The sequence below is a fragment of the Ahaetulla prasina genome, chromosome 3 (assembly GCF_028640845.1).
Source record: "Ahaetulla prasina isolate Xishuangbanna chromosome 3, ASM2864084v1, whole genome shotgun sequence".
In the NCBI taxonomy this organism is placed as follows: Eukaryota; Metazoa; Chordata; class Lepidosauria; order Squamata; family Colubridae; genus Ahaetulla; species Ahaetulla prasina.
Window position 1 is genome coordinate 92628649 of NC_080541.1, and position 13440 is coordinate 92642088.

At 37.0% G+C, this 13440-nt stretch overlaps 1 protein-coding gene across 3 annotated transcripts in view; it reads left to right on the top strand.

Moving 5' to 3' along the window:
- Positions 1-13440, top strand: part of LOC131195678 (cadherin-10) — a 168048-nt gene that overhangs the window by 109471 nt on the left and 45137 nt on the right. For all 3 annotated transcript variants that reach the window (XM_058177778.1, XM_058177777.1, XM_058177779.1), the window contains one exon: positions 3755-4049. In XM_058177778.1, the coding sequence (XP_058033761.1) occupies positions 3755-4049 (295 nt within the window). The remainder of the gene's footprint in view (positions 1-3754; positions 4050-13440) is intronic.

Below are 13440 nucleotides of genomic sequence, written 5' to 3' on the forward strand. Positions count from 1 at the left end.
CACCCCTTATGTGGTGTACATCTCTCTGCTCTTTCTTCAATAATTAAAATAATACCAGACCTACCTATTGAGAAGATATACTTCTCTCAGATATATCTTGTCAGGAGAGAAGGGCTGGGATTCTTGATCTCTTTTTCCTGATCTGAATTAAGTTAGAAGAAAAAAGAGAACAGGGGAGAAGAAAGAGACAGAACTGTGTAACCCTGTATCACATAGGATAATTTGTAGAAAAGATGAATTGAGAAAAAAGCTTTTCAATCTACCAACTTGATACACAGTATAATATGTCTCAGTATAGTAATGATAGCAGAACCTCCACATAATGGGCCAGGACTTTGACAGCATCATTTGATTGGCTCGGAGTCAAGACGTATAATTGAGTATCAACAGATCAAGACATAATCTTTTTTTCCTATTCTTATTTTGCCTTCAGCCCTTTCTAAAATACCACATTACTTGTGCAAGAGTGAGGAGGGGATATCACAAAAATATCTTCAGGGCTCCTCTTAGAATATTCTAGGCATCTGATAGATAACATTTTTCAGATTTACTCAGACATAGACTCTGACTGGGCAGGTCTGGCTGAGTTGGCTAATATCAAATATTGGAAATATTTGATCCTGTAATACCCAAGGAAGTGGAAATATTCCTTTGGGGTGTTAACCATCCACCTGTCTTTTCGATCCATTTCCCTCCTGGCTGGTTAAGACCTTCTAATTGGTGATACATGATCAGATCCAGGGGTGAAATCCAGTAGGTTCTAACAGGTTCTGAAGAACCGGTAGCAGAAATTTTGAGTAGTTCAGAGAATTGATAGCGGAAGTTTTGAGTAGTTCAGAGAACCACCAAATGCCACCTCTGGCTGGTCCCAGAGTGGGGTGAGAATGGAGATTTTGCAATATCCTTCCCCCAGGAGTTGGGAGGGAATGGGGATTTTGCAGTATCCTTCCCCTGGAGTGGGGTGGGAATGGAGATTTGGCAGCATCCTTCCCCTGTCATGCCCACCAGCCATGCCCACCATGCCACACCATGCCCACCAAGACATGCTCACAGAACCAGTAGTAAAAAAAAATTGAATTTCACCACTGATCAGGTCCATGCTATAGTGAATTCATCTTTTTTTTATTGAAAAAGTGTTACAAATCCCCCCCCCCATACATTAAGTATGATGGAGATAATATGATGGAGTATAAGGTATATTGAGGAATAATTTTTGATCTTACAACATTGGAAGATGGGATATTGTTTAATACAGAAGATTGGACTTTAAATTTAATAATGAGAAGGTAGAATTATGACCATATTTGAAAGATTATTTTTGAAAAATATATACAATGGAGATTGAAATAACAAAATACTAAATAGCTTTTAAATGAATAAAAGGTAATTGTGTTAGTATTAATATTTTACTTTTTTTTCTTTTTTTATGGAAAAGGGGAGTTGAGGTTCAAGAAGAGGAATGGGAGTTTATGTTAATTAGCATATTTTATTCATGATTGTTAGATAGATACCCGGTATTTGCTCTGGGAAGTGGGGGAGGGGAGAGAGAGGGGATGGGGGAAGAAAGGAGGAGGGAGGGGAGGGGGGAGGGGAGGGGGGAGGGGGTGAATTCAGCTTTGAATGAAGTTATGGTTCTATCTTTTCTGAAGGCAGTAGTGTATTCAAGAAGCAATGGCTAGTTTCATCAACATTTTTTGCAATGGGATTCAATTTTAAAATTCAGAGGACCCTCCCTGGAGAAATATGATTACCCATATGCTTTTCAGTCTGCTTTCATACCAGGCTATAGTGCAGAGAAATCATTGGTTGCATTTGCTAAAGATCTCTGATAGGATGAGTGGTGTGATCATCTGGGCTCAGCAAATGGCCTCTTGGAGCACAGCACAAAGAAATGTCCTACCTTAATGGAACTTGTGAACAAAAACATAAAATAAATAAAGCCCAACATTGGGCTAAAGTGAAACACTGAACCTATGACAGATGTCCTAAAACAAATGTCTATGATGATGAAATACATGCAAAAAAAAAATTGTTTCAATTTAGAAGGACTGAACCTTGAAAAAATAGGCAGTGACAGACTTAAACTGCACTAACAGAAACAATAACAAAAACAAATGGAATAAGCATAATATCTAGTTTATTTCAGCCAACATTCTCAATCATTAGTACCTGGGTCAATCCTTAATTGTTAAAAGAAAAAAATGACTATGACATGATTATTCAGCACACATCCTTTCATACTGTCAGTTATAATGAATTTTGTTCCTAAAGGTGAGCCATGAAATACATGCATGCTGTTAATGTAATGCATTTAATGTAATGCCAGGGGCAACATAATATTTAAGGATACTATCTTTGGTAGATTGGAAAGTTGGAAAATACTTTATTCTTCCTACCTCGATCCCACCCCCTTTTTCAAAGAATTCATTCAAAAATGAAAAAAAATATATTTTGACAATTTCTTTTTCCCAAGTCTGAATAAAGCATGAGATACAGAACAAGTAAGCTAAATTACTTGCGCTGAGTTGGCTCTAATTGTGCATGTATATATGTACAGTATGTCTGGAGAGAGAGACAGAGAGGGAGGGAGAAAGAAAGAGAGAGAGGGGTGTGTGTGTGTGTGTGTGTGTGTGTGTGTGTGTGTGTGTGTGTGTGTAGGTCTTTGGTTATTCAGGTTTTCTCCCGCGTAAAATTGGAAATGTCTTGGCGACGTTTCGACAAAGTCTCATTCATCATCTTCAGGCTGGTGTTTACAGCTTCGTGCTTCTAGGAGCAATGTGTGATCGCAGCTGTTTCTTCCTTTTAACTGCTAGTGGGGGTTTGAGCTAGCAGTTAGCAAAAATGTCTCAGAAATAAAACTATAGAAAACACAACAGAAGACTACCTTGAGAGAATAAAATGATATATGCCTAAACTTAAACTGGGGTTTTCCATGAAACATCTGCTCCTATATGGTTTCTGTGACAACCTCAAAACCAAAGTGACCCCTACCCATAAACTCCAAAAATTGACCATTAGATTAAATTAGATTAATACTAGTTAGATTTACTTCTTTAAGAGGCAGAGCCGTTAGAGATGAAAAAATCAGTGTCTCTATTCCTTTCTTAGATCAAAAATGTGCCATGTCTAAAGTTCTTTTGTTCCATATCTAACACATTTTAGATTTCAGAAATAATATATTAGGAGATTGAAGTTTACCAACAAATTTCTGAGGATCCTCCATATATATTCTTTTCTTTAACAAGTATGAAGCTTTGAGATTTTTTTAAGTGTACCACCAGCTCAAGAAGATATGATATTCTTAATTAATATGTATCCTGTCATGTCCTTTATCTGCTTAGAGAATTTACAACCAACACAGCAGGTTGTGAATGTTTAATGGATTCATTTTCAAGAAAGAAAAGGTCAGCATTAACATAAAATTCTTGTAAGATTTGTGACACAAATGTTCTGCTCTGCAGAACAGGTGTTGCTAGAAAAACTAAAATCTGCCACCAAAGCTAAGCTATCAAGTTTATCCTTGGTATTAAGAGCATTCTGATGAGAAGTAGATGCTATACCTGCTTTTGCTACTGCTGCTATACTGAAACACATTACACTCTCTGTGAGTTGAGATTTTGTCAGTTCATATTTTCTACAGCCATGTGGAATTTAATAAATCCTAATTAACTGGATTATTAATATTGTTGTTATTATGTTTACATAGCTCTTTATCTTTCTCCTTGCTTACTCTCCCTTTTTTTTTCTGCTCTAGCTTCACTCTGACCAGGACAAAGGAGATGGATCTCTCAAGTACATCTTGTCAGGAGATGGAGCTGGCACTCTTTTTGTTATTGATGAGAGAACAGGAGACATTCATGCCACAAGAAGAATTGACAGAGAAGAGAAAGCTTACTATACCCTGCGTGCCCAGGCCATTAACCGAAGAACACTCCAGCCAGTGGAACCTGAATCAGAGTTTGTCATCAAAATCCATGACATCAATGACAATGAGCCAACATTTCCAGAAGAAGTTTATATGGCAAGTGTTCCAGAAATGTCAGTGGTTGGTAAGTATACCCTTCAGAAATGGCAAAAGCATGAGTTGATGGATCTTACTGTAAATTTAGATAGTTGGAATATAGGTTGGTTTACATTAAGAAGATTACTTAAATTAAGCAGGACCAGCAGGTTCTGCAAAGGTTATTTTATGTGGAGATCTAATTATATAATTTACTAAATAACTTGATAAAGGTTTTTTTTCTCTCTCTCTTTTCATTTTAAGACAGAAAGGAGCTGTGTGGGTTGCAGGTTATAATATTTTCCTGTGTGGTGGTGTTCATTTGATATAAAAAGAAATATCATTAACAGCTTAACTTAGCCTTTTTACCAATAGCTTCAATAACAATAAGATTATGGAATAAACTGGCCGTGCTGATCCCAAATTATTGGCACACTGGGTGCCATACCAAAAAATCTTGGATGGCATATAGAAAACTTCTGCATTGACAAAATTTTCTTCTGTCAATTGTGAAAGCCACACTGCTTGGATCCATACATTTATTACATCAATACATTATGACATCCTGGGTCCTTGGAAGAACTCAATGCATATAAGGCCAAAATCAGCTAAAGAACTAACAGCTGTGACCTCATGTTGTTGTAAACAAATAATAGCAATAACACTTAGACTTATATACCGCTTCACAGTGCTTTGCAGCCCTCTCTAAGCGGTTAACAGAGTCAGCCTATTGCCCCCAACAATCTGGGTCCTCAGTTTACCCACCTTGGAAGGATGGAAGGCTGAGTCAACCTTGAGCCTGGTGAGATTCAATCTGGCAGGCAGTGATCAGCAGAAGTAGCCTGCAGTACTGCACTCTAACCACTGTGCCACTGTGGCTCTTGATGATAATGATAAGAATTAATAATAATAATATGATGAATACTATATATTATTGGATGGTGCAGAGTCTCAGCAGTTAAGACGCTGGGCTTGTCACCTGGAAAGCCAGTAGCCCATGTTCGAGACCCAGGAGCCACACAACAGGGTGAGCTCCTGTCTTTGCCCCAACTCCTGCCAAGCTAGTAGTTCAAAAGCATGCAAATGTGAGTGGCTAAATAGATACCACTTTAGTGGGAAGACAATTATATGATATCATGCTGGCCAATAACCACAAAATGTCTTCAGACAGAGCTGACCCAATGACCTTGAAACAGAGATAAGCATTGCCCCCCATAATTGTCAATGACTAGTGGAGTAAGATTCTCAGGAACTGCTTTTTTACTTTTATATTATCACTGTCAAAGTCACCATCATTCAATTTTAAAAGGCAGTTTTACTTGGAACAGATTACCTCTTGTGACAAAATCTTTAACACCATCAAACAGCATTTGCCTATCCCAGGTCCTTGGAAAGAACTTGATAGATGGATAAAAATACCCAATCCAGTTTAAACATCCTGACAGTATGATGAACCATAATATGAGGAATTACCAGTAGGCAAAGATTGCTATCATTAAAAGTAGTGCCCACAAAAAAACCTGCACCTATAAAGAAGGATATGAATAAGGCTCTTGCAAGGATTAAAATAACAGTGGTGGAATTTTAGTAGGGAAATTAGAAAACCAAAAGCACAATCATATTCAATCCCAAAGTGGAAGATCAAACTGGAAGCCATGATAAAAAAAAAATAAGATCAGATGCAAGTACTTAAAAAAAAAAAGCATTAAAGAGCGAAAACTGAAAAATGTAAGGATAAAGACAAGCCTAATAAAACATTGGCATAGCACCAGGAAATTAAAGAAGGTTGGAAATTATAAAACAATAAATTAGAGCAATAGCTAGGAAAATTGAACCTTGTTAAGGCCAGATTCATTTATTTTATGCAATATCAGCTGTTTCAGTCAGACCCGAGAAGACTACCAAAATATAAATGTCAATAGATATCCTGAAAATTGAAAAAACAAAAAACAAAAAGGAAACAATCTAGGTTTGGAAAGATCTGTGGGAAACTTTAAAAGACTATAATTAAAAAGTTGAATGAATGAAGAACACCAGGAAACTATGGGCCAATAACATGCTTGTTTACAATGTTTACGTTATTTTCAAGCATAATAGAAAATATGCAAGGTTATTTAGAAGAAAATAACAGCCTCCCAATAAAATTGAAAGGAGATATAAGGAAAAGGAGAGATACAAAAATCAGTTTGTGATAGATAAAATGTACATATAATCTGGATTGGTGTTAAAAATGTGTTAGATTCATTACCACATAATTAGATCATCATATTTGGAAATAGCGGTAAGCAAAACATTAGAATGCTTATAAAAAAATAATAATGAATCAGTGGAAGACAGAATAGGTTGTTGAAAATGAAAAATACTGTCAACATTGTCAATATTAGATGATTCATCTTCCATTATCACCTTTATTATTTGACATTGCTATAATCCTACTTTCAGTGCTTTTGAAGAAAAAAAATATTGACTGTCATAGAAAAATGCTAATAAAATCTCAGATTTGCTTTGTACAGTTGATCTGAAGTTTTGTAGAAAATCAGAAATAAAAATCCAGCCATTGACAATTACTTCAAGAATTTCTAATACTGATATAGCAGTGGAATTTGGATGGGAAAAATGTGACTCAGTAGCAATGAAGAAGAATAAAACCACAATTGGAATTGAAATACAGAACGGCCAAACTCTCAGGAGCCATCAGGATGAAGCCTACAAGTATCTTGGCATTTTACAGTTGGATTAAAAAAAAACATGTACAAGTTAAAAATGTGATTACTGAAAAATACATCCAAAGAATGAAAAAAAAGTGCTAAAGACAAAACTGAATGGTTGAAACACCATCAAACCCATCAATATCTGGGCCATATCTCTGATATGCTACACAACTGGAATTATTAACTGGACACAAGCAAAACTGGACAAAACAAGAGAACTTATAACTATTCATGACATCCCTGTAGTGATATTTAGATTAGATTAGAATAGAGTAGAATAGAATTTTTTATTGGCCAAGTGTGATTGGACACACAAGGAATTTGTCTTGGTGCATATGCTCTCAGTGTACATAAAAGAAAAGATACGTTCATCAAGGTACAACATTTACAACACAATTGATGGTCAATATATCAATATAAATCATAAGGATTGCCAGCAACAAGTTATAGTCATACAGTCATAAGTGGAAAGAGATTGGTGATGGGAACTATGAAACGATTAATAGTAGTGCAGATTCAGTAAATAGTCTGACAGTGTTGAGGGAATTATTTGTTTAGCAGAGTGATGGCCTTCGGGAAAAAACTGTTCTTGTGTCTAGTTGTTCTGGTGTGCAGTGCTCTATAGCGTCGTTTTGAGGGTAGGAGTTGAAACAGTTTATGTCCAGGATGCGAGGGATCTGCAAATATTTTCATGGCCCTCTTCTTGATTCGTGCAGTATACAGGTCCTCAATGGAAGGCAGGTTGGTAGCAATTATTTTTTCTGCAGTTCTAATTATCCTCTGAAGTCTGTGTTTTTCTTGTTGGGTTGCAGAACCGAACCAGACAGTTATAGAGGTGCAAATGACAGACTCAATAATTCCTCTGTAGAATTGGATCAGCAGCTCCTTGGGCAGTTTGAGCTTACTGAGTTGGCGCAGAAAGAACATTCTTTGTTGTCCTTTTTAATGATGTTTTGATGTTAGCTGTCCATTTGAGATCTTGCGATATGATAGAACCCAGAAATTTGAAGGTTTCTACTGTTGATACTGTGTTGTCAAGTATTGTGAGAGGTGGAAGTATGGAAGGGTTTCTCCTAAAGTCTACCACCATTTCTACGGTTTTGAGTGTGTTCAGTTCCAGATTGTTTTGGTTGCACCACAAGGCTAGTCGTTCGACCTCTTGTCTATATTCGGATTCGTCATTGTCTCGAATGAGACCAATCACTGTTGTGTCATCTGCGAACTTCAGTAGCTTAACAGATGGATCATTGGAGATGCAGTCATTGGTATACAGAGAGAAGAGAAGTGGGGAGAGCACACAGCCTTGGGGGCCCCCTGTGCTAATTGTACAGGTATTTGATGTGATCTTGCTTAGCTTCACCTGCTGCTTCCTGTTTGTTAGGAAGCTTGTGATCCACTTACAAGTCTGTTCCGGTACCTGTAGCTGGTTTAGCTTAGTTAGAAGAATGTCTGGAATGATGGTATTGAATGCTGAACTAAGCTCTACAAAAGGTACGCTTGCATAGGTCTTTGGAGACTCAAGATGTTGTAGGATGTAGTGCAGAGCCATATTAACAGCATCATCTGTTGATCTATTTGCTCGGTATGCAAATTGCAAGGGGTCTAACAGCGGATCCGTGATGGTTTTCAGGTAGGAAAGCACTAGCCTTTCAAAGGTTTTCATGACTACAGATGTTAAAGCAACTGGTCTGTAGTCATTCAGTTCCTTGATGGTGGGCTTCTTCGGCACTGGGATGATGGTAGAGCGTTTGAAGCAAGAAGGAACATAACACATCTCTAGTGATTTATTGAAAATATGGGTGAAGATGGGGGCCAATTGGTCAGCACAGACTTTTAAGCAAGAAGGAGTTATCTTGTCTGGGCCTGGAGCTTTTCCTGGCTTTTGTCTGTGAAATAGGTCCTGCACTTCCTTTTCTGTGATCACTAGGGGTTGTGAACCCAATGAAATGGGGTCAGTTGTAGGAGGCTTGGCTGTTGTTGGTGTGTCTGAGATGGGGGTTGTGGAAATAGGTGGCTGTAGTTTCCTTTCAAACCTGCAGTAAAACTCATTCAGGTCATCTGCCAGTTGTTGATTACCTTCAGCTTGGGAAGGAGGTTTGCCATAGCCGGTGATATTTTTAAGAGTTTTCCACATGTTTGCTGGTTCATTTGCTGAAAACTGATTCTTTAGCTTTTCATAGTAGCTTCTTTTTGCTGCTCTTATCTCCCTTGTTAGTGCATTTCTGGCCTGATAGTACAGCATTTTATCACCTTTTCTGTAGGCTTCCTCTTTGGAATGTCGTAGCTGCTTAAGTTTAGGTGTAAACCAAGGTTTGTTGTTACTGTGTATTCGCAAGTTCCTTGTAGGTACACATATGATGTTACAGTATCTGTGAGTTCATCCAGGTCTGCAGAGGTATCCTTAAAAATATCCCAATCAGTGCAGTCAAAACATGCCTGTAGCTTTGATTCTGATTCCTCCATCCAGGTTTTCACTGATTTAATTATTGGTTTTGTGGCTTTAAGTCTTTGCCTGTAAGCAGGTACAAGGTGAATCATGCAATGATCAGAGTGTCCTACAGCTGCACATGGTAAAGACTGATAGGCATCTTTTAGTGTTGTGTAGCAATGGTCTAGAGTATTCTTGCCTCTGGTGGGACAATTGACATGCTGAAAGTATTTTGGTAGCTCTTTCCTTAAGTTTGCCTTGTTTAGATCTCCCAAAACAATGGCCAGTGAATCAGGGTGTTTGGCTTCAGCCTCCATGATTTGGTCAGCTAGAGTTCGTAATGCCTTGTTTACACAGGCTTGTGGTGGGACATAAACAGCAATTAGAAGAAATGAGGAAAATTCACGAGGCGAATAGTAAGGCTTGCAGTTGATAATTAGAGTCTCTAAATTGTTGTCACAGAATTTGTAAATTATATTAAAATCTTGACACCAGTTTCTATTAATATATAGGCATAAGCCTCCTCCTTTCTTTTTACCAGATGTTTCTGGAATCCTGTCTGATCGTTCAATTTGAAACCCTGGAATGTTCAGGCTGCTATTTTCAATTGATTCATTTAACCAGGTTTCAGAAAAGCATAGGACTGCTGAATTGCGAAAATCAGAATAGTATTTGTTTAAGAGGAGTATTTCATCCATCTTATTTGCAAGTGAGCGTATATTTGTTAGGAAAATTGAAGGCAGAGGAGTTTTAATGCAAGTTCTTAGCCTGATTAAGATCCCAGATCGTTTACCTCTTTTCCTTCGTTTCCGTCGTTTGGTTTTTTTAGTAATCCATGGCTCCGTGGGAATTGCCTTCTCCTGTGTTAGAATCTCCTCCGTGTTTGTAAAGACAGGCGGGGGTGAGATTAAAGAAAGCTGCTCCTTAAAGAAATGTTCCTTAATTTTTAGCAGATGGTCTCGTGAGTAGGAAATCCGTAGTGAGTCACAGAGAACAATTAGAAATAAAGAAACAATTAGAGAGCATTTCACCGAGGCAGCCTTCGTCGGCGCCATCTTGGAAGAAAAATTATACCTGAGCCACAAAAATAGAGGCAGGAGTTTACTTCAGATCAAATAAACTGTTAAAGAAAAACATGCATTGGCTGATTATGTAAAAGTTAGCCAAAACCAAGCATTGGTGCAATTACAGATTGGATGCTAATAAACGAACAGGAAACAAAAAGTGAATATAAAAATAATGTACTAAAACCCCAAACTGAATCTGTCAAGGGAAAAAAACATGTGGTCAATTTCTACAAAAGATCAAAGGGAAAGTGGATAAAGATAAAACTCTTGGTTTTAGCTGCGTAAAAGCAAGGTATTCAAACTAGCGTAATCAGACAGATTTTTTTTAAAAAAAAATCAAAGTATAAATTGTGCAAAGAAGGAGAAACAGTAAATCATCTATTCAGCTTGTGCATGAAGATTGCACAAACTGATTCTAAACAATGACATAACACAGCTGGAAAGCTTAACTATTAACTGGAACATGTGTAAAAATGTTCATATGCCAGTAAAGAAAAATTGGTGAGAAGGTAGAGTTGAAAAAATAGTAGAAAATGGGCAGGTTAAAATTTATTTATTTATTTATTACAGAATTTATTTGCCAAGCATTTCATATCCAACAACTCTGGGTGGCTGGAAGCATGAAAAATACTGTGGAATTTCCAAATACAGACTGATAAAGTCTTGGCTCATAACAAACTAGATTTGTGGTGTGGTTGAAAAGAGGACAGCATGGATAATTGATGTGGCAATTACATATGCAATGCTAATACATATAACACCCTAGGTTCTTAGGAAGAACTCAATAGATATGAAGGCCAACACCAACCAAAGAACTGGCAGCAGTGATTGATCCTCTATACCAAAAGAAAGCCAGATTAAAATTTTGACTCCATATGATTCTTAAATATTATTATCATCTGTGATCTGGTAGAAACCTATCTGATTGCCAAGGTTATGCATTTAAAAGATTTTGAGATCCAATGATCTCTGTCAACCTTAAAATAACTGTTCACAGTTTCCCCCCGCCCTCCCCCCCCCAGCCATATTAGATTGTTCTGGGTTTAAAATGACTCCACAACTACTTCAAAAGCCGAACAGACCATTTTGAACATAGAATATCCCATCTCGAGTTCAGAACAAATGTTTCAGGCTATAAAAGGGCCCTTTTGAGCTTAAGGTATTTCAAATTTCAAATGTTTTGCATTGTTTAGCCAAGATAATTTTATATTTACTCAGAATGTAGTCCTACTTCAACTTTAATTAGAAGAAACACCATCAACCCTAACATTATTTCATTACTTGTCTTCAACATCTTCAATTATCCTCTCATCCTCAGGAAATTCCATTAATTAGCATTTACTCTCACTGAAATCCTTTTATTAAAAATGATAATGAGTAATTAATTAAACTTTAACCCTATTCTGAAAGTAATTTAGTATTGAGCAATTAAGATTTGCTAGCCCTTGGGTGACCTTGTCTGGGATCAGAAGCTAAGAAGGTTCATATCTGGTTATGGATGGGAGATTTCCCAGGCTGTGACTGAGAAGTCACAAAGTATCACCTATAAAGACTGTGGCATATCACTTTTATATTCTCACCAAGAAAATTGTATTAAGTCACAGAAAGTCAATCTCAATGTGAAGAAGATTTTGCTTTAATTAAGATTTAATTACTGTTACTATATTACTATTGAACAGAAACTAATTAAGCAGGTAGAAGTCACTGAGAAAAAATATCCGACATAAAACATACTGAAAAGCCTTATAAGCTCTGTTTAGTTTCTAAATAGCAATATTATAAGTTTACACACACACACACTGCTATGAATAGGTGTGTCTGCGATATGCTGTATATTTCAGAACTGAAAAATGACAAAACTATTGAATGTAATACAATGACACAGAATTGGGGAGAGAGATGGATTTTTATTTTTATTTTTATTTATTTTTTTTTGGGTCAAAAAGAAAATTACCTAAGAATAGCAATTCCAGATTAAGAAATTGATGTGAAAATAGCTGTGATTATAGAATGAATCAAACACATACACATATTATTCAGATTAAACCAAATAATAAAACACTGCTTTATAGCTATGCCTCATCATTCAGACAGAAGGTGAAAATGAATCAGGAAAGCTAGCAAAGGATAGAAAAAGAGCCTATGAGGATTCTGGCTTCATGCATGATGCAATATGTAACTAATAACCTCATCCTCTGTCAGAAATAATGTAGTTATTCCAACCTTTATTATTATCTCCACTCTACTGTGGCTCAGGAGGAGATGCATGTAACAATAATTGGTATTTTTTGTTTAGTTATAAAGTTGGATGGTATTCTGAAATCTAATCTGTTAAATAAGGACTGGAATATTTTAACCAATATAGTCATATGACTGGCAGGACAACATATGTAAACTCAAAAAAAAAAGTTGCAAAACAAGTAAACTAGTATGCAGTCTTTAGAAATTCAATTCAAGTCATTTTTTTTTTTAATTTGAATTTATATCCCGCCCTTCTCCGAAGACTCAGGGCGGCTTACATTGTGTTAAGCAATAGTCTCATCCATTTGTATATTATATACAAAGTCAACTTTTATTGCCCCCAACAATCTGGGTCCTCATTTTACCTACCTTATAAAGGATGGAAGGCTGAGTCAACCTTGGGCCTGGTGGGACTTGAACTTGCAGTAATTGCAAGCAGCTGTGTTAATAACAGACTGCATTAGTCTGTTGAGCCACCAGAGGCCCTTGAGTCATTGAGGTTTAATTTGAAGCAGACATATATAAATGCTGTGAGATAAAATTGTTGTTTATGGCCAGAAGGTAACACATTGTTCTTTCTCTGTTTACAAATGTGGTACTTAATTATATAATAGGTATAAAATAATAAGCTATTCACTGAAGGTTCATCTATGCACAGGTAGACTTTGATTTACGACCACAATTGAACCCAATTGAACTGTTGCTAAATGAGACATTTGTTAAGTGGTCCCATCCCATTCCCTAGGGAAATACACCTGGTGGGACCCAGAAGAAGGGCCTTCTCCGTGGTGGCCTCCTCTCTCTGGAGCATCATTCCCCCAGAGATTAGAATGACCCTCAGTCTAGTATACTTCCGGAAGGCACTGAAAACCTGGTTCTGCCAGCGGGCCTGGGGAACCAGAGTGGGATGGAGCCCATTAAATGATTTATGTGAGGTACTGTCACCAGGGTAGAGAGTGGGGCGGTGATTTTATTATATTAATTTATTATATG